We start from the raw sequence: 20,543 nt of genomic DNA on the forward strand, positions 1-20,543 counted from the left end.
TCCTATGACTTGGAACAAATCAAACCCACGGAATAAATAAATAAGGTTTTGTTTTGAGTTAGCAGCACACGTGTGTGTGTACGGAAACAAGATCACATACAGAGAGATAGCCAAGTGTGAATGCAAGAGATGTGGCCAGTGGCTACAGCGGAGAGGAATAAAGTTTAAGATTATACAACATCCAGTTTAAGATTTTTTAATCCAGTTTATTAAATATTGCTTTTTGGGGACATGTTTACAACAAGCCCAAATAAATTGTTTAAGGATTCAAAGCAGTCATATTAAAATACAGCTTCAATATAAAGTTTGTCACAGTTTTACAGTATTCAAAAATGACAGATCTGCCTTAAAAAAAGACTATTACACCAAAACATAAGAAAAACAGAAAAACAAACAAGTTTGGCATTTTCATAATCTTTATAGTATAAAACAGAATATTAAATCTATTACCAGCAAGCTGATACTTCAATCTATTACCTAGTCTGAAGTGTCTCCCATTAAAACACACTATACAACAGCACTATACAAAAGTCGTGGTGATACTCATTTGATGAAAGTGCATCCCTGAAAGTCTGCCAGTTTATTATAGTTAGCTCTTAAAAAAAAAAAAAAAAAAAAAAAAGAAGGTGAAATTAAAACGTCCTCTTTTAACCGAAGGCTTTACTTTTTTGTTTGTTTGTTTGTTTTGGGTTTTTGCGTTTTGTTTTGTTTGGTTTTTTTTGCCGTTTTGTCTCACTTTCAGCCTTCTTTTAAAAGTGTCTACGGACGCCCACCAGGGGGCAGCGTAAGATTAACCATCAAATCACGAACGGCTGCAAATATTGTGCATTCACCTGGAACAGGGAAAAGAGACAGGTTAGCATCGCTCCACAGACAGGCCTTCACTCTAAACAAGCTCGCGAGGCAGCAGCCCCCTACGCCGACTCCGACCACGCCGGCACGGCTACTACCCGGTACGGGCAGGGGTTGACGATACACGGTGACCGCGACTCGCAAATCCCAGCGACCTCCAAGGACGTCAGGATTTGTGACGGTTTTAACCGAAGTGGCTCCGGCTTTCCCGGCAGGACCGCTCTTGTTGGTCACGAAATTGCAAGCAGCTCTTAACTCTTAATTGCTTTTGAACGTCACATTGAATCTATACTAGAATTTATCGGACACGGCACTGCAATCCGAATTTTGCTGTATGTTATTAATTAAAAGCATACATCTTACAAAGAAAAAAAACCCCAACTTTTTCAAGTTCTATTTGTATCGATTAAGAGCAGAAGCTAAACATTTCAAAAGACTCAAGTCTGAAACAGCTGGAAGATGTTTTCTGTCCTAAGCCTAGTTTTGGAAACATTTCTAATTCCAAGACTGGGCAAAAGTCAGAAATCTGTTTCTTTCAACCAAATTGCTCTGGCTCTACCCTCGACATCTAAACTGCAAAATAAAATACAGAGCAAATGGACTTTTGTTTCAAACAGCTGAGATCTAATACAGACAGGAAAAACCAGCCACAGCTGTCTCAAGTTTTGAATACCAGCATTTTTTGACAAAAACACACACACATTCTGAAATAGCTTAAAAAAGTTAAAAGCAATAGAATCAAAAGGGTTTAATTAGAACAACAAAAGGTGAAGTATTAGGCAGCTGTAACTTTCTTCTACTGTTTTCTGGTAAGAGAATACAATTAATAGCCATTATCGGACCGTGGTCACTGCGGGCTGAATTTTTCCTGCATATTTCAAGAAACATCAATTAGAAGACACTGAATTTTGTTGCTGAAGGAGCAACAGCGTGAGCAAAGAGATAAGAGCAGAGCCTGTTGGGATGCATTAATCCTAACTGCCAAACTAGGGAGTCCCAAGATTATTTTGGGCAAGTCATTGTCATATCAAAGCTACAAATCTGGGCTAAATGCCATCCACTGCATCACTGAAAATCAGACACTGAAAAATGCTTAGCCATGAAGTGCTTTAAGAAATATCACGAGTCCCTTGAGCTCCTCTCTAAGGGTCACCTCCAGCATCTGTAGGGACTTTCATTTCCTTACCAGATTGATGTCCACTACATAATGCAGGTTGTAGACTTACAGCTCAGGTTTAACCCTATTATTCCAGGGCATTGATTCCATCTCAGTTCATGTAATTATTTCCCCCAAATAAAATATTTTTTTCCCATGGAGGCATAGCTAAAGTGATCTCAGAAAGACAGTGTACTCACAATGAGTCAACATTTTACTGTTAAACACAGCAGAATGTGTTTGCCCACAGATCTGAAAAGAAAACTCTTCCAAAAGAACTTACTTTTCAGGCACTACCATTTTATTAAGAGGAAAATTAAGCTGAATACAAAATACTTTCTCACAAAGAGAGAAAGGTAAAAAAGATACAGCCAAAACGAGGCAACACTGATTATGGGTTACAATGAAAGTGCCAGTAATATCATACGTGCATGATGGGAAGCCCTGGTCCTTTCTGACTGAAACAGTGAAAAATTCACTTAACCAAGCAAATTGCAATTAGTGCAGCAGAAGAGCTAATACAGGTAGGAAAATCCTGGGTACAGCACGATAGCATCAGAAGAGAAAGGATATGCATCTGGGATTTCCCATGTACTGCTGTTGCAAAAGAAGTCTCCCAACTGTCTACTTTCATCTGTTGGCTCGCCTATCACCTTTCAATGGAAAAGAAAAGAAGGTATCTTGTTCTCTTTTATCAAATATAATACTGTAAGTTTTGACAGTAAGAACACAGGAAATTGCATTTCAAGTGTCCTCGGGGAAGATCCCACTTTGGCTGGGTGGTGGTGGTGGCAGCAATAAATAAGTAAATAAATCCATACAGACTCATTCCTTCTTTTAGAAGTCAGAGGAAAGACTACTAGAAATTGTCCTCTGCTCAGCTAGCTACATTCTTCTTTGCCTGGATAAGGTCCTGCTTGGGGCCACAAGCTCTTTTTATACGCATTTTTTTCCCTATCTATACTCTGCTCCCTGTACCGCGTTCCCAAAGTACTTCAAAACTTGCGTGACAAGCAAAAATTGTCTATCCTGATCTATCTAATGATCATCAGAAGACATCTCACCTGGGATACTCAAGAGCAGCTTTGACAATTACTCCCTATGCTGCAGTATTTTGTGGAGGGTTTACCTTAACATACAACTTAGTGCAATAACAAACAGCAAAACAAGTATCTACCCTTCCCCCCACTAGGGGAACTCAGTGAGGAAGCACCTTCCAAAAGAAACACCTGAAGTTTAGTTAACATATCTTGAAATAAAAGTGCTATACAAACAACAGTTCTGTACCACATACAGAACTCTTACAGGTAACCCCACATGCCCTCAAGGCAATTCTCTTTCCTATTTACCTACACTATTACTATATGTTAAACAGAAAGTGCATGTTAATTTAAATCTCATCACAATTTCCAGAAACGTATGCATATCCACACCAATTGAAGATAAACATTGCTCATGTCTAGCAATCGAAATAAACCATCAAGCATAGTTAAAATTACCGCATAACAACGAGACGAATAATTATACAGAATAGAAGTAGAATTCAACCTCTGGATTCACAACTTCAATCTATTCACTGGGTTATTGGAAAAAGGCTTTGTTCTTCAGCATGTAACTACAGCAGAACTGAAAGTTACTGTTCTTATGAGCCATCTGTGTATTAGGACCCCAAACCACTGCTTACAGACAACATGCTGCCCAAAGAACCTGCTACTGTTGTTCAATGTTTCAGCTATTTAAAAAAAAAAAAAAAAAAAAAAAAAAAAAGAAAAAAGAAGCATGACAAACAAGAGGGAAAGCAAAGCACAACGTTGCTCACAGTGCACTACCTATGGGCCAATGAACATTCAGAACAACCTATTTAGCTCAAACACTTCACAGCACGTTTGGTGGACAGAACTGTATGCGCCTCTGTTAGTGTACACACTGACAAAGGAGTATACACAATCACGCCAATTACTTTTTAATCATTCACAGCACGTGGACAAGTTCTGATAACTATTTTAACATCCCTTTATATTCTACTGTTAAGCTCAATAACTTCATAATTAACCATGAAAACTGACACTCATTGTCTCATTTGTGACTCATTCTGCGCCCATTTGTTAAAAAGCATGACTCCTACTGTGCAGCAAGAGTTGGCCAACAAGAGGTGCATTCTATCACTTGGGCAGAACAGCAAAATCCAGCCTGAATCATCAGTGTAACCTTCTGCTGTGTTGCCAGTACTTGCTATTAAGTTAGGTATTGCCTGTCACATCAGGAGTTTGTAATCCCTAAAGAAGTATGATAGAAACCAAGAAGAATTCAGACTTAAGAGAGGTTTAGTTTTACACTGGAGATTTGTCACAGATGTCTGGGTGAAGAGAATATATCTACTGGACATGTACAGTACCTGGTCGTGGTGAATTCAGTTCAGCAAACCTCTTTAGAATATTGCTAACCATCATTGGAGCAGCAACAGAAGAGTTCTGCTGCCTGGGAATGTCAGCCTGTTGCGTTGTACCCGAAGCCATATCATAAATAATTGGGACAATAATACTAACAGCTTCCTGTGGGACTGTTGTTTTCTGTGTTAGCTGGAGCTGTGGGAAAAAACAAAAAATGCGTTAAATTGAATGACCACGTACTTCAGCGCAGCTTCCAATACAGTTAAACACTCTAGGCCTACAGACAGCATGCACTTCCACCCCCTCAGTTTTCAGACATCAATTCTGTAACAGATAAGCTATCAATCAGATGTACACTATTTCCTTCTCAAAAGCACCCCACAGTGAGGATTGCCTCTGAGACGACACTAATATGGATTTGTTCTAAACATCTCACTCCTGCTATCCCTTCCCAGCACCACTAATGTGTATATCACTTAATCTAGGTGGTTAGTGCCTCAAAGAACAAAACACCCAGAAGTTGAGCATTTGAAGATACCCACAGCCCAGAGGAAACCAAACTTTACATATTGTCAACATCTCTCCAAGAACACAAAACATGAAGAGTTGCTGTGCTTTTATAGGAGAGAGAATAGGAATACTAACTGAACTCATTACAAATGAGATGCACGCAAACCTAGGCTTCCAAATGGCAGAACACTTTTTAGCTATTACAGTTGTCAGATATGGCATGCTTATGTTTTGCTACTAACCCGTGATGATTTCAAAGACATGCAGCCCACAAAATTTCAAAAGATAGCTCTACTTACAAAAAACAACATTTTGGATTTCAGCACAACAGCAGGTGTTCCTGGAGGTGCAATTGGCGGTGCACTGGGAGGAATTGTTAAACAAAACTGCACATTCCATTTCAGCTGACTTGCCTGATCAGGGAACTGTTTAGAAAGAGCAGCACAGAAAAAGAGCAGCAAAGGTCTCATGTCAGTGACATATATGGCTATGAACTCGGGAAGCGTTAGAAAATAGAATGTGCCTCTCTAGCTAAACTTGCAGATATTGCCAGGTTTGGGAAAGAATTGAGCACAGGGTAAACAAGAATACAACAAGAAAGATTCCAGCCAGCCTATGCATGTGCCTATTGTGCAGTAGCGTGCCTGCAGTTTCTCAAAATCATCAACTTAAAGGAGAAATTTTGGGAGTTTCCAGGAGAGCTAGTAGTAAAATGAAAACTTCTTCATTAACACTAAATAACATATATATAAATTTAGAGTAATTCATGTGTTTATAGATAAAGATACAGCACCTTTTTTTTTTTTTTTAAGTATAATAACCAAAGTTGGGTGAACTAAATAGAACTGTTAACTTACCAGCTCAAGTTTCATGATGTGTACGCAGTCCCTGAGGATATGCGTTGGAGCCCCTAGCAACTTTGTGAAGGCTATCAGGGTGTTTGCTTTAAAAGGTGGTCCTGCAACCTAAAGAAAGACACTATTTAGTACTGCCTATTTAGATAATAGTTGCATCATTTAATATGGTAGCCAGCATGCACAGCTGTTAATTTTATATTTCGCAGCCCTTACACATGCCAATGAAAGTCAGCAGTACCACTCAAAACACCACCAGAGATTAAAAGCAATGCACAAAAATTTAAACATGAATGATTTGAGTACATACCCTTGTTTCAAAGAACTTCTCCAAAACTTGTAACTCCTCCGATTTCCACTGTCCTGTATTTTCAGGTGTTACTTTCAGTTGCAAGGTCTGGTTGGTTTTGGGATTGAGAGCAACCCTGCACTTCAGTGCCTCCGTCTTAAACATAATTACACCTGGCTCATTGGAGTTTATTAACTGTAGCTGCATAAAAAGAAGTATCACATTCAATCAGTCATTCGTTAAACAGCATGAACACACACACACATTCACTTCCAAGACTGTAGTGATCAATCTGCCCTCTTTCCAGAAAGAAACGTGATATTTGTATACAGGTAAAATTGCCTGGAGAATGAAGTTTATGCAAGATTTGGCTTCTTCCTCTGTCACTGAATCAATGCCAAAGAAGTGAAGAGGCACATATGGTCTATCCCAAACCCTAAAGCAACATTCGTGACTGAGTAGTTCAGTTATTGTCAACTAGTAACTAATTTCTTGGGTGTTCCTGCCAAGCAGTGGCATCCACAGTAACCCTGTGGCTGTTCTAGTTAACTCCCAACGGACACGCAAAACTCACAGAAGCCATAGCATCTGAAAATCTGGTCATAGTCTTGCTATCATATCAGTTATCAAACTTCACCTGACCAAACAGGCTTCCTACTTCTAATTTCTGTGGAAAAGAAGCGGAACTAAATGCTTTTTCTGAATTTTGATGCTTTAGATAGCAAGATTCAGAAGTATAGCACAAGTCCAATAGCAAACACTTACTCGAAGCATTTCAGTTTGTGTCTGATTTGAAAGACATGGAGTACAGAAGCAAGAAAAAGAACAGTTGTGAAGTCATACTCGCAGGTCAGTATTAAAACAACCTAAACCATACCGTTTCCTGTTGTATGATCCTCTGAAGATGCCTCCTCATAATAACTGATCCAAGGAATCGCTCAAGAGGGGAGCAAAGATAGCTGCCAGCTAGTCCCGGCACTAGCCCAGGGGTAGGAGAGGGCAACAGCAGAATATTCAAGGCACTGTGGGTGAGGATTGTAGGTATGGATGCAGCCCAAGAGCGCTGAGGTAGTTTACGAGGTGGAGGCATGCTAGTCGGCATTGCCTGGGAACCTATTAATAAGGAAAAAGTACTTGCAGTAAGGAAGGATTTAAGCTGGAACATAAGACAAGTGTTCACTTTATTTGTTGTCACTATACAAGCAGTGAGTTCTCTGGGCCAAAGTTTGATCCTTCTTATTTAAGAATTTGGCTGCCTAGTGATAGGCAACAGATAGACAAAGTCAAAGAATTAGAGTTTCAACCCTCCACCCATGCAAACAATCTCAGTAACATTAAAATCCTACTCCCTTTTCCTCTTTCTGCAGCATGCCAGCAGATAGCACGTTTGTACAACAAACTCAATCAGATGTAAAGATGGCTAAAATCAGTCGTGCAAGAGCAGCATTACAACTCAATGATGTAAAAAGTTAGTATTTGGGTAGGCAAATATGCCTATCATTGCTGTCATTCTGAAGAATTTTCTCTCTGTCATGGAGCTCAATAGTTTAAGACCAATTTCTGCAGTGCAAAAAGAGGTATCAATCCTGTTGAAGTTTATGCTGTATGATTTAACTCGTTTTCCAATTTGTTATAGAAGATTTGAACTAGGACAGAAAAAAGGCTTCATTTCCTTCGATATTTTACTGCACAAGGGCAGTAAGGACTGTTAGGCTGACACACAAAACTACCAAAAAGAACAGAACTAAAAATGTTAAACATGAGTGTTTCACAGTCATAACAGTGATAAAGAAGCCTACTTGTTCCAGCTCGTGGGGAATGAGAGGCATCTGGGACAGGTGAATGAAGGGAAGGGTTGGCTGGTGACATTCCAGGCATCCGCGCTGCGGGTGATGGACCAGAGACCTGGGGAGATCCTGGCCAGTTCCCTGCACGCTGACTGGGTGACATCATGGTGTATGGTGAGCTTGGGTCTATGGTACCTACAGATGTTAGTTACAAGACCATTATTATTTTTTAAAAAAAGCACAAGGTTTTCTAATCTAGAAAAAAGGCTTACCAAAATCTGTAAAGCATGAAAGCGTCTGCAAGCTTTTAGACTACATTTTACAACCATATAAAAAAACATAACAGGGGCAGGGGGGTGGGTGGGAAATCAAGATACAGATTCAAGGATTTTCTGGTTGCGTTTTTTAAAAAGTAAAATAAAACTGAATGTTAAGGCAAATCGGCATGTTCAACACATAATGGGTTCTAAACTAAAAAGAGTTCTTGCCTATAGACTTGGACTTCTACTGCCCCTTAGCAAATGAAAGCCTCAGCTAGACTGTTCCTTATCTATTCAGTATCTCGCAGTTACCTCTGCAAAAGTATCTTTGGTTTTGTACTCTGCTATAAAGACTGATCAGAACAAGCTTCTTAAACAGTCTGTTGTATATCTATCTCACTTTGTTCATCTTGACAGTTAAATTGGTGTGCTAAAATTACAATCTGAGCTGTTCATTTATTGTGATCTATGGAATGGTTTCCAATGCACTGTGATTACAACAAACAATTGTTTTGGCAGCTTTCCAAAAAAACTTAATAAAGGAAACAACCGAAAGGCATGTTGCTCGCATAGAAGTATGTCAAACCAGCAAGACTTCGGCAACATTTTCAAATTGCAAGTATCTGAATTTCTAACCTGTTCCAGTTATTTTTCCAGGAAATGTAAGCAGTGAAAATACATTAACTAATCTAACAAGAGACAATGCTCATTAAAAGCTGCAGCCATTGTTCTGCTACAAGACCACATGGAATTTCCCCACATTAGTAAGCAGGAAAGAGTGACTGATAATCAATTTTGAAAATGTTAGGAACACCTCAACATGCCATGCAGCTACTTTTGACTACTGTTAAGAGTTACACCCACATGTATGAAAACAGCTACTTAAGCCAATTACAAAACATGAATTTTTCTCAATTAACTTAGGTCTGCTCCGGAAGACCTAATTTCAAGAAGCAAATGTGCTCTCCCTGTCACTAAATATACACCTGCCAGTGAAGAACTCACCATGTGGGCTGGCAAAGTTAGCTGTTTGTCCCATTGTGATTCCAAGAGAGGAAGGTGAAGGAGTTGGACCAAAGGATGCTGGTGATGGTGCTCTTAAAGCTCCACTAGGTGAGCTTGCAGCATGCAAATTTCCTAATCAAAGACATCACGTCACTCAACATACATGTTTCCCATTTTTCTGTTACAATTTTTTTATCAACTGCTACAGCTATCTCCTTTTTAGGGAGACAGCAAACAAGATCAAAGAGAATTTGTTTTTGCACTCAAAGGCTTAATTTTGTACATGCATGAGCGTTATATTTTCCAGATTCACCACACAAAGGAAACTTTCCAAGATATTTGGCTTGAAGAATGGCATTTCCCCCCTGCCCAGCCCTTCCCCAAATTTAAATATTTTCAACTGTTGCGCTATAACAGCTGGGAGCAGAAAGCAGAGCTTTGGTGATGAAAAGCTTTTCTGAAGAAGCAGGTATTTAAAATTATCAGGTTTTGATCTGAGCATGTTGTAAGCTGTAAGAATGAAACAGTCCCAAATATTACACAGCTAAAGATAACAGTTTCACTGAATGGGGTTTTTTTTAGCTTCAAAATGTACTTTCCAAAACATGCATTGCAGGACTTTGCTTTGCTATTTTTCCACAATATAAGGTGCATTCTCTTGGCTAACTTGGAGTTAAACACAACTCAAATAACAGAAAAAGCATGCACGCACAAAGAGCTGTGTGTATATTTCCAGCACATGATTAGCACACAAACTCTCAGCCATCTTACCTGGTGACTGTGTGTGCATCATAGACGGAGATGGTGTCACTGTGTTGTGATAGGAGGTGGGTGGTGAAGTAAGAGGATATGCTCCCGATGCTCCTGCCTGTTTTGCAAATGGCTGAAATTGTCAACACAGGACAAAGAAAATTTTTGATCATTTTGTACTAAAACTAAAGTTAAGTATGTGCAGGAGAATACTAATGAGAGTTTGGTCCCCACCTATGAAATCTTATAGGTCCATCAACATAGTTGTTTGATTCTCTGTATCACCTCGTTCAGTGCTCACTATTTTTTTCAGTGACTTTTTGCAGTTTTTCCTCAAGACACAATACCTCTGCACCTCACTCTTTTTTATCTGCCACCCTGTAACAGCAAAGCCTCCTGACTCCCCCTCCCATCTTTTATCTTAAACAGTCATTTTCCCTCCCTCAGTCCTTTGCTTCGAAGGCAGGAAGTCTCATGTGACCTTCCACAGCTGCTGTTCATATGCTATGGGCTGTTTACACTGGAATGAGAAATGGCAAAATAAATTAATACGTTTTGCCCCAAGGGGAATTCCACAGCAGAGCAGTTTTTTAGTCTCCCTTTCCATTTTTTACTGCTAATCCTTTTAGAACGTAAGTTCTTAGAAACCTACAGTTGTGGAAGACAATAAACATTTCTTATTTTGCCTGGAGGGTACCTGTTGTTGTGGTTGCTGCGGTGGCTGCTGGGGTTGAAGCTGTGATATCAAAGAATCCATCATGTCTCCTCCAATAGGAGAAGGTGGGTTATCGTCTTCATTTACAGATCGTCTTCGTGCATCCTGATTGCTGTCGACAAACATGTTCAGGAATGTCTGTGGAAAAATCAATTTTGTTAGCAATTTCCCCATTTAAATTTTATTACATAAATGAGCACAGTATTTCCTGAGCTTTAATACTATCTTTATCAGCTACAGCACATAAGAAACAGGCAGGTCTCTAGAACTAACTACTAGTGAGCATTCATGATATACAGTATGAATAGTTTGCAAAATATATCAATTCATAAACAGAGCTTCTCAGTGGATATTTAAGCTTAATTCCCTTTTTCTTTTAAAAAAAAGGGTCATGCATCACCACCAAACAAGAAACCTTGCTCATTAACATGAAATATCTCTAGTTAATTGAAATACCAACATTTTTCTTTTTTTCTTAAAAATAAGGAAAAGCCTACACCTGGAAATAACTGTTCCAGAACAACTCACCAGTATCCAAAACCTACTGGGCTGTTGTATCACACCTACAACTGCCCTGTTTGGGTAAGAATGCCCAGGTCACCTCCTCCATAGCATTCTCTTATACCCAGAGGAATTTGCCAACCCTCTTGAATTACTTCCTCCTCTACCTTCCCAATTTCATTCTCTTATACTTTCCACTGGTATCTACAATCCCCTTCCTCTTCCCATTAGCCTTCCACTTGGAATTCGTGAAAGAGGCAGATGTTTAGGATCAGCTAAATGCAGTACCAGAGAATCAGTGTTCAGTTGCAACTGTCAGAAGAAAAAATTAGCAAACTATCCTGTTTCACAATGGATGCCACTTTCCAATATTTCAGTATAACTAGCACTGGTACAAGCTGCCCTCAGCTAAGGTATTCTGCCAGTGTGCTCAGATTCATTTTTCAGGAAGAGTGAACCAGCACTGTATTTAGAAGCAAAGCCACAGGCTCCTGCCACACACTGATGGAAACTATTTTAAAAGAGAAGTTTTTGTCTGGAATCATCTAACATGGACCATCTCCTCATCTACAACGTATAAGCACTGTCCTGCCACACAACATAGTTTGTGAGGAGCCGTTGTTGTTAATCCTGGAGAATATATCTAGCCTAGCCACAAAGCTTCAGCAAGTTTTAACAAAAGGATGCCTGAAGTAGCCTCTACGTTATTTTATTACATAGGTAAGAAAAAAAAAAACCCTGCCACTCGATGCTAGTTTTCTTAAAGGAAATGTTTTAATTCAAAACAATTAACAAATCTACTGATAAATCAGAAAATTCCTTCTGTGCTCAGAATTTTGGAAGGAGTGCAGCTCTTCACAAAAAATCTTCACAAAGCTCTTCCCATCAGAACCATACTTCAAGTTAGAAGCTCATTTAGTTACAACATGCCAGAAAACACAGAAATGGTCACCTTTAATCCAGGCGCAGGGTAAAAACCTTCAACTATTTTGCTGTTGTCAAAGAGACTGTACGCCCCATCACGTATCGCTACAACACCACGACTCCGGCAGTAGATGTCAATGCAGTACATATTCCTAAAAGCCAGCCTGATATGCGTGGGTGACTGTGGCAGAATTGAGAAACACTGATAGGCAGTGTTGGTGCGTTGAGTCAGACCCAGCATGGGCACAGTTGGAAGTTTGTTGATGGCATTTAATGGAGCCTGAGTGTCAAACAAAACCTGAGAGAGAACAGATATTGAGAGATCAGGTAGCTTAGTAAAGGTCAGGGAAAATGGGGCATAGGGGGGATACAATCTTCCCCAAGCCATCTTCTGTCAGTGAGATCCATAAACAATCATAACACACACATGTAATTTTGAAGGGAACAGTTTAATCAGAATTCAGCTCTGAATTATCTTGCACTTTTCTTGAGAGAAGTTTTTAAAACGTTACCTGTAACAACTGCACCACATTTGGTGTTTTATTAAACATCTCCTGGAGCTGGTGCAGAATTGTGTTGTGACAGTTACTGCAACCTGAGTTTGGGCCAACAGTTCCCAGTGAAATGTGGAACTTCTGGAGTATGGAGTTCCACTGAATGCTTATCTGCAATGTCAAGAACATAAAATGGTCTTGGAAACTAGAACAACTATGAGGTTATAACAAGAAAGCTGGTCTGCTTTAACTTTTTTCCCCATTTTTCAACAAACCTCAACAGATTCCTAACTCACCTTCCTCAAAAGTTGCTGAGGTTGTGGAAAAAAAAAAGCGCTGTTAGCTTTAACATCCATTTAGCTAGCTGGACAGTTGGCAACCACAAAACTGGGGAATTATTTTAGCAAGTCAGCCAAAAGAAAAAAAGCCTTTTCTGTCAAAGGTGAGATAGAGAAAATTAAACTCGAGAGATTCATGCTGCAGAGAACTGATTAATGAGTTGCTGGAGGTGGACTGGTTTTCTCAGTCATATCACACAAAAACAAGAACTGGACATGCAAATATGTAAGGAAGTGACATGCAAAATCCACACTGATACTCTTGCTACTTATTAACTGTCCCAATAAAATGCACATACAAATACTCTTAAAAATTCAGCTTAGAACGTGAACACAAAAACCCTTCAGAAAGCAAATTTCAAGTGCATCAGCTACTTTGCATCAGTTGCACACAAAAATACATCCTTAGTCTATAGTAAACGTGTACTTCCTCCTCTACCTTGCATTTAAAGCAAGGGTGTGAGCAAGTACTCAGTTATCAAAGTAATTAATAAGCTGTAAATTCAAATACTACAGAGTAAGCTAGAGTTCTGAACAAGGGAACAGCACTGCTACAAAATAATTAAGGACCACCTCATTTGAAAGCACAGTACTACATCTAAAACTTTGTTAGAGTCCTTTCTTCTAAGGCAGAATTAGGCACTCAGCTCACATATATCCATATATCCCAGTACAGCAGCGACCAGTAGCAACACCATAAGTTTGTCAGAAAAAGGCTGCCACATCAGCTTTCATCAATCAGGAGCACACAACTGTCCTTCCCACAATTTAAAGCATCTTACACAAATTCTCAAAAATTCTGAACATCTAGTAACCTAGCAAATTAGCAATCTGGCACCCTCTATTTCTGCCTTTTCTACATTCACCAATATTAATTCCACAATAATGTAATACAAGGAAATATTTTGTAGTACAATTCTGAGAACTCTAAGCGTACCCATTCTGTTTTCAAACATACATTTTAAGTGCACTTAGGAGTTACTTACTGAGCTCCCCTTGGTAGTTCCATAACAAAGGATAAGTTTTCGGTAATTGTAGATACGAACTTCTGAAAAAACGTTTAAGTGGTTGGGTATGTCTTTGAGGAGAGAAGGGAAAAGAGTTAGAGTGAGAAAACCATAGTAATCTGCAAACACATAATTTTAACAAAAAGGAGGTGATTTCTGTACCCGGTAAGGATCGTGCAAACTCCAGGACACATTCATACAGCCGAGCGATACTGTTCCAGTCATTAAGGAACATCTCAACAACTTTGCGACCTCCAACTGGTTCAGATAACTGGTTTTCATACGTCAGGTAAACATGACGGGTTGGTCCTGCAGTGTTAGGAGATGGTAAATACTGATTAAACTAGTGGTTCCTAAACTGTGGTTTACAGACTATGAGTGAACTGTAGCAAGTGACCAGGAAGCATATTTAAATAATAAAAGTGCATCAACTCAGCAGTCAAAATTTTGATTCAGGTACACTGTGGTTTATTAGAAACCTTAAGAGCAGACAGTTGTCCAGTAACATCAAAACATTAGAACTACTGGAACAGACAATGTAAACCACAAAGAAACAAAACGTACCAGTCTTCCTAAATAAAACTTACCTTGCTCCCTGGATGAAGTGCTATTAAGCGGACAGTTTGCAAACACCAGCTCAGCCACCCATGTGCGATTATTTCTACCTTGTAATCGGAAAGTGCAATCAAGAAGAGATCGGTCCAGAGCCTTCTGCGTTTCCTCGTTTACGCCTTTACAGGGAGGAATTCTGTTCATGATAAAAAAAAAAAAAGATCTCCATCATACACAGTACAGTTCCAAAACTAAAAATACTACCTTCTAACATTTCCTGAAGGACTTCCAAGTCTGGACATGAAAGAATGAACAAATCAACAGCAAACACAGCTGGACTGCACAGTGAGATATCCTATTCCTCTTCAAGGACTGTAGTAAGTGCGTTACAAAAGCACTCTGAGTTAAGACCAATTTTTATATGGATTCAACACCTGCAAAATACAGACTGTTAATGGATCTGTTGAATTGCCCTGATCTCCTGGTGAAGTAAGAGCACACCGATATAAAGTTTTATACAGAGAAACAAGCCAAAAAAGATGAAAATAAGTAAGTTCTGTGGCAACCTGAATTCATGAATCAGTTCGTCTTCTAGAACAAGCTCACTCTAAATGCAATGAACAACCTGGCAGTTATCTTAGTACCCACTAATTTATTCATATCCCAACATGAGAATTGAGCTCAGGGGACAGACTAAGTAAAACCTAAGTAAAAACATGCCAAACTCTTTTCCAAATCCCTGGAGAGTCTATCCAGAAATTTCAGACACCTCCCTTACCTTCAGCTCACAAGTTCTCAGTACTTCTCTGCTCATATGCAAAGTTAAAAAGGTAGGGCCTGATGCATTTAGAGACTGATGCCTTTCTATCACTGTACATTTCTGCAGCATAAAAGAAGTTAAGAAGGTTTTACTCTAGAAAGTGTCTTTGGGGTTTGGGTTTTTTATGTTTTAAACTGATATAATCTGTTTTACTTCATAACACAATCCAAAGTTTAACTGGTGAGGCTTGAAGAAGGCTCCAAGAAGTGTGCAAAACTGGCTGGACTGCCAGATAGAAAGCACTGTGGTCAACAGTTGCAGGTCCAATTAGTGGCTGGTTGTGGCTGGCACTCCTCAGGGTTAACACAAAGGTCAATACTATTTAACAATTTCAATACCCTATGTGATGCAAAGGAATAGCAAGTTTGCAGATGACGCCAAACTGAAGGGAGCACTTAACATGCTGGAGGACAGGGCTGCCATTCAGAGAGACTTCAGATGGCTGGAGGAACGAGTTAACAGGAACCTCATGAAGTTCAACGAAAACAAATGCAAAGTCCTGCACTTGGGCCTAAATAACGCCAAGCAACAGCACAGAGTGGGGACTGACTGGCTGGGTAGCAGCTCTGCAGAAAAAGAACTTGGGGGCCTGGGAGACAGACTGAACAGGAGTCAGCAGCGTGCCCTTGCAGCAATGACAGACTGCTGCATCCTGGGCTGTATTAGCCAGGCAAGCAAGTGACTACTCCCCTCTAGTCAGCATTTGAGATCACTGTGCCCAGTGAGGGCACAAAAATCCTTGGAGATTGGAAAATGCAGCTGATCAGCCCTGCTTTGAGCAGAAGGTTGGACCGGATGACCTCCACAGGTCCCTTCCACTCTTAAATTACTGTACGATTCTCAGATGTTTCCTCTACAAGTTTTTTACCATGCAATTGCCTTTTCTGGGATTCCTTGCATTTTCCTCTGCAGTATCACATACTGGTAATTGTCAAATAACATATGGAGTATGTAAGGCCTCTGATCTGATCTAAAATTGCAATTACATGTTCATGAATCATCATCATATCCTCCTTAGCACTGCCTGGATTTTAGGATTGAGGACTGTCAGACTGTTTTCAGAGCTTCCCAGTTTAGGCTAATGAAGGAAACAAATTATTGTTGGCTCTGTGTCTACTCTTATTTTCCTCTTTCTCCAGCACTGCTTCACATTAGAGTGCAAGACACACAATAATTAAAAAAACCCCCAAAACCCGAAACCAAAAATCCCCCGCCTCAATATTTTTAGTGTTACTCTCCAAACAATCCTTTTTTTCTCTCAAGCGTATGTACAGGAATAAAATGAAACACATGAGCATATCCTCTTACTTCAATAAACGTATTGCATGGCTGAAGCCATCTCCTTCTACTTGTACTCCTTGGTGAGGAATGTCCATATTAGACAACTAGGAATAAACAAGAAAAATGTTATCCCAAGCAAAAAGTCAAGCAAAATAACTGTAACTTTTTCAAGGATTTTTTTTTTTCCCTAAGGGTGACTGATGTTTCACATCCTCAAGCACTGGAAAGCCAAAAAACAGTCTGTGCAAATCTGGTATAAAGTTGTCTCCCACCCCCTTCCACAAGTGTGTCTTTCATGCTCTCATTTTCCCTTTTCCCTCAACTTCTCAAGCTTTTTGCAGTGCTTGGTATTAGAGAACCAGCTCTAACAAGACTAGAGCAAGACAGTGTAGAACATCAGTCACCCAGGCTCAGCTGGTGGGGAAACTCCAAAGTGAGCACATGACCACAAGTTTGCTGAATAGTCGCATCTAGACAAGAGAATCAGGAGTAGCAGAGGGGAAGAAGGAAACAAAATATTTTTTAATACATACCTCCATACGAAGCCCTATAAATGGCATATTTGTATCACACATGGCTACAATATGAGCTAGCACTTTATTGAAGGCACACATTTCTCCCGACCGTTTTGGTTTCTTAGGTTCTATGGAACATGGATCACCAGATAACTAGAATTAAAATAAAGACAAAAGTACTTGCACATTTGGAGTAAACATTTTGAAAAGATGGCAGAGAATATTCTCATTCATCCAAGTTTTAAATGAATCACACCCTGAGCACAAACTCCTGAAAGGATCTAGTCCACTTCAGGACTGAAGCAATTCAGTTAAAGTAATTTTATAATCACTTCCTTCCTTAAAACAGTATTTACATATCACTAAGCCATGTCAGCCTGACCCCAAGAAGTAACTCTTATCAGCCCCTGCAAGTCTTTCAAAGACTACACCTACATGGCACAAAGCATATCACGCAGATACCAGTGCTCTGTGTATAGAAGCTACTCTAGCTACCTCAGCACAGTGCTCTGCCTTGGCTCTTTAGAACAGCCGAGAAGGCCTGGCATGAATTAAAAGACAACTGTTGCAAAACAGTTACCCAGCATCTCCCTAGGGAAGCAGTCTAGAGAACCAAGCTGCAATACAGGGAAGATGCCAGCCATACAAACTTCTGAAACAACACTACTAAAGCTGGTGTTGATGCTTAGAACACGTGTTTAGCTTTCACGCTCTGTAACTAGCCCGATGGCTTTTGAAGCACGTACCTTGCGCTTGACACCACTTTTCATTTGTTTCCCACTTTTTGTGTCTAGTACCAACTCTTCAATGTTTGGTTTGAACTGCTGTAGTAAAAGTGCAGTAGCAGGGCTGTCATCTCCTTCAGCATAGCTCACAGAGAGAAAATGGTACTTGTACTCTAGTTCTGTGGGGTTGCTAGGAACATCAAACATCTCTACAACCTATATTTAAACAAAACAACAAATTGAGAAGACTCTCAAGCTAAGAATACGTCTACATCAGTTCCTATCCTCTCCCCCTCAAAGAAAAGACATTAGTCTTTTTCAAGATATTAATACTGTGGCTAGGAAAGGGATCCAAGAAGAGAAGGAAGACTGAACTTTCACGAAACATAAAGAGAATGGGAAGGTTGCTGAGTAATAAACCTTTACAGCCCCTCCTCTCTATAAGCCTGACTGCTTAACAAACCCACTGAATGAGAGAAAGGAGGGAGAGGGGAGAGTTGAGGATTACATCAATCACTTGTTCCTATGTTAGAGTTAACAGTACAACAGACAAAGTGCCTGGTACACCCATGACTGGGAGCAAAAGATAGAAGCATTTTTCAGTTACTTACAATGTAGTACTGTGGAAGGCGAGTGAGTTTGATGAACAACTTGTGTTTGGAAAGGTTTCCCACTGGATGGCTAGCATAATTAGCTAGTTGAAGAGTTTCACTGCTCACTGTAGGCAGATGTTTTATAGACTGTTTGCAGCGTTGCTGTCCAAGCCAGAACCTTGCATTGAAATAAAGGTATTAGTACCCTGAGACTGTTTTACATAATTCTAGTTATACTGCTGTTTAGAGCATCAGTGTCAAATCAAGAGTCAGTCATATTCTAAGTCAACATCTATCATTGCTGCACAAGTTATATACAGAAAATCACACAGAAAATTTCACGAGTTTATATTTTCTTATTACTATCTTTACATATTGTCTTCAGCTTGAGTAACAGACAGCTGTTAATTTAAGAAAAAAAGCCTTGAAATTATTCGCTGAAGGAATACATAAATAAATTTTTATACACCACAATATGAAATTACAATATAAAAAAGAAGGGACAACTTAAAAAACAGGCAGATAGTTATTTTACAATTTAGAATCTTCAATTATTTTTTGGTATAGAAAAGAAAATCTTTGCTCCCATATGCTGGTAAGCAATACAGTAAAAAAAGTCACCAAAGCTGGACATCACTCTGGTTTATGTTATGAACGAACTCATTTACTTGAATAAGTTTGGACATGAAGAACCACATGCAAGACACCAAATTTATTCTAATGTTTGGAATTAAACTTTGTCCTACCGCAATGGATTTTGGCTATAGTGGCAAGGCCAGAAAGCCTAGCTAGGCTTGAAAGGGGCTCAGAAATGTGTGGCTTGGTTTTTCAGTCAAACTTCCACTGAAAACAGCAGTGGAAAGTGTGGGTGCTCAGCATCTCTCCATCACGACACACCACGTTCATTCTTGTAGATACATGTTAGATATAGCTGTCCTAAAAGACATTTTGTGGGACTGCCTAGCTTCCTCAAAAACTGCAGCACTACTCAAGCCATTATCTCAAGTACATTATTTATAACAAAGGGAGGTTGATTAGTTTCTCCAGGGTGCCAGTGCTTCATGCGTCATCATGCTTCTTTTAGAAGCAAAATTCCTCAAATAGAGCTTTCACCCTGCAATTAGCTCAGAGTACTGGGAATTTCCAAAATGACAGAGCAGGTGGAACTTAGTTTTCATGCAGATGCAAACTGTATTTGTATTATTTGCTACAACCTCTTATGGGAGCCAAATGTATCTTGCGCTTAAATCTCAAGGCTTTATGGAAGGAAGATTAGAGGTTTAAACCAGCAAGGGCTGAAGTGTTAGAAGATAAACAGATATTATTTAAATCATCCTAGGCCACTTCCTGGTTTTTCCTCTGTATTGTGAGAAGGGAGATCGTTCTTGCTGAGAAACAAGCAGAGTTCAGCTGTAGAAACAGAGTGGAATAAAGGAGATAGAAAATGAACATGAACACAAAATGAGATCCTCAGCAAGCAAGTGGTCTGCTACTGACTTAAAGTGAAAAGGCTTCATGCAGAGTGTGCATAGCAATGCATGAGGCTACGTGTAAGGCGGCAGACTAAAGGAGGACTACAGAATCAACTCCAAGCAAAAGCAGAATTTCCTCCACCCATTTAGAGGAGATTGCAAATACTCAAGGTTGTTTAGAACATCGAGAAAGTATGTCCCCTACTGTGGTAAAACAGAAAGCCATGCAAGTGTGATCATTCAAAATACAAATATGGTGATTCATTCTATGCAAACTAAGTGAATCATTCAAGCCGCTTACTTGAGCTGCTGGAGCCAAGGAATGATACGCTTCATATCATCATTAACAGACTTCTCTATGTCATCGAGTGTCAGTTGATCTGCAAGAACATTAGGTGAGTGAATGGTCTTAACATCTGCTCTTCAAACAAAATTTTGACCTTTTAAGGAAAGCGTCTGATCTAATTTAACAATTAATCACAGAATCATAGAACAGCCCAGGTTGGAAGGCACCTCGAAAGATCATCTGGTCCAACCTTTTGTGGGAAAGGGAGGCTAGATTAGATTATCTAACACCCTGTCCAATTGCATCTTGAAAACCTCCAGTGATGGGAACTCCACCACATCCCTGGGGGGGTTGTTCCAGGGATTGATTGTTTTCACTGTAAAAAAACTTCTTTCTTATATTGAGATGAAACCTATCCTGGTGCAACTTGTAATTGTTGCCCCTTGTCTTCTCCATGTGGCTCATTG

General features: G+C 39.6%; 1 protein-coding gene across 1 annotated transcript in view; it reads right to left on the minus strand.

Annotated features, from left to right (window-relative positions):
• Nucleotides 1–725: 725 nt before the first annotated feature.
• The window catches only part of MED14 (mediator complex subunit 14), a 37,651-nt gene continuing 17,833 nt past the window's right edge, over nucleotides 726–20,543 (minus strand). The window contains exons 12-31 of the mRNA XM_050899924.1: nucleotides 20,092–20,170; nucleotides 18,337–18,496; nucleotides 17,747–17,941; nucleotides 17,019–17,153; nucleotides 16,513–16,589; nucleotides 14,420–14,580; nucleotides 13,995–14,141; nucleotides 13,812–13,903; nucleotides 12,506–12,658; nucleotides 12,022–12,291; nucleotides 10,551–10,706; nucleotides 9,875–9,986; nucleotides 9,104–9,235; nucleotides 7,851–8,033; nucleotides 6,929–7,164; nucleotides 6,073–6,252; nucleotides 5,766–5,873; nucleotides 5,208–5,333; nucleotides 4,404–4,593; nucleotides 726–833 (exon numbers count right to left, since the gene is read on the minus strand). Of these exons, the coding sequence (XP_050755881.1) occupies nucleotides 760–833; nucleotides 4,404–4,593; nucleotides 5,208–5,333; nucleotides 5,766–5,873; nucleotides 6,073–6,252; nucleotides 6,929–7,164; nucleotides 7,851–8,033; nucleotides 9,104–9,235; nucleotides 9,875–9,986; nucleotides 10,551–10,706; nucleotides 12,022–12,291; nucleotides 12,506–12,658; nucleotides 13,812–13,903; nucleotides 13,995–14,141; nucleotides 14,420–14,580; nucleotides 16,513–16,589; nucleotides 17,019–17,153; nucleotides 17,747–17,941; nucleotides 18,337–18,496; nucleotides 20,092–20,170 (2,966 nt within the window). The 3' untranslated portion in view covers nucleotides 726–759. The remainder of the gene's footprint in view (nucleotides 834–4,403; nucleotides 4,594–5,207; nucleotides 5,334–5,765; nucleotides 5,874–6,072; nucleotides 6,253–6,928; nucleotides 7,165–7,850; nucleotides 8,034–9,103; nucleotides 9,236–9,874; nucleotides 9,987–10,550; nucleotides 10,707–12,021; nucleotides 12,292–12,505; nucleotides 12,659–13,811; nucleotides 13,904–13,994; nucleotides 14,142–14,419; nucleotides 14,581–16,512; nucleotides 16,590–17,018; nucleotides 17,154–17,746; nucleotides 17,942–18,336; nucleotides 18,497–20,091; nucleotides 20,171–20,543) is intronic.

The sequence above is a fragment of the Gymnogyps californianus genome, chromosome 1, assembly GCF_018139145.2.
Source record: "Gymnogyps californianus isolate 813 chromosome 1, ASM1813914v2, whole genome shotgun sequence".
Taxonomy (NCBI): domain Eukaryota; kingdom Metazoa; phylum Chordata; class Aves; order Accipitriformes; family Cathartidae; genus Gymnogyps; species Gymnogyps californianus.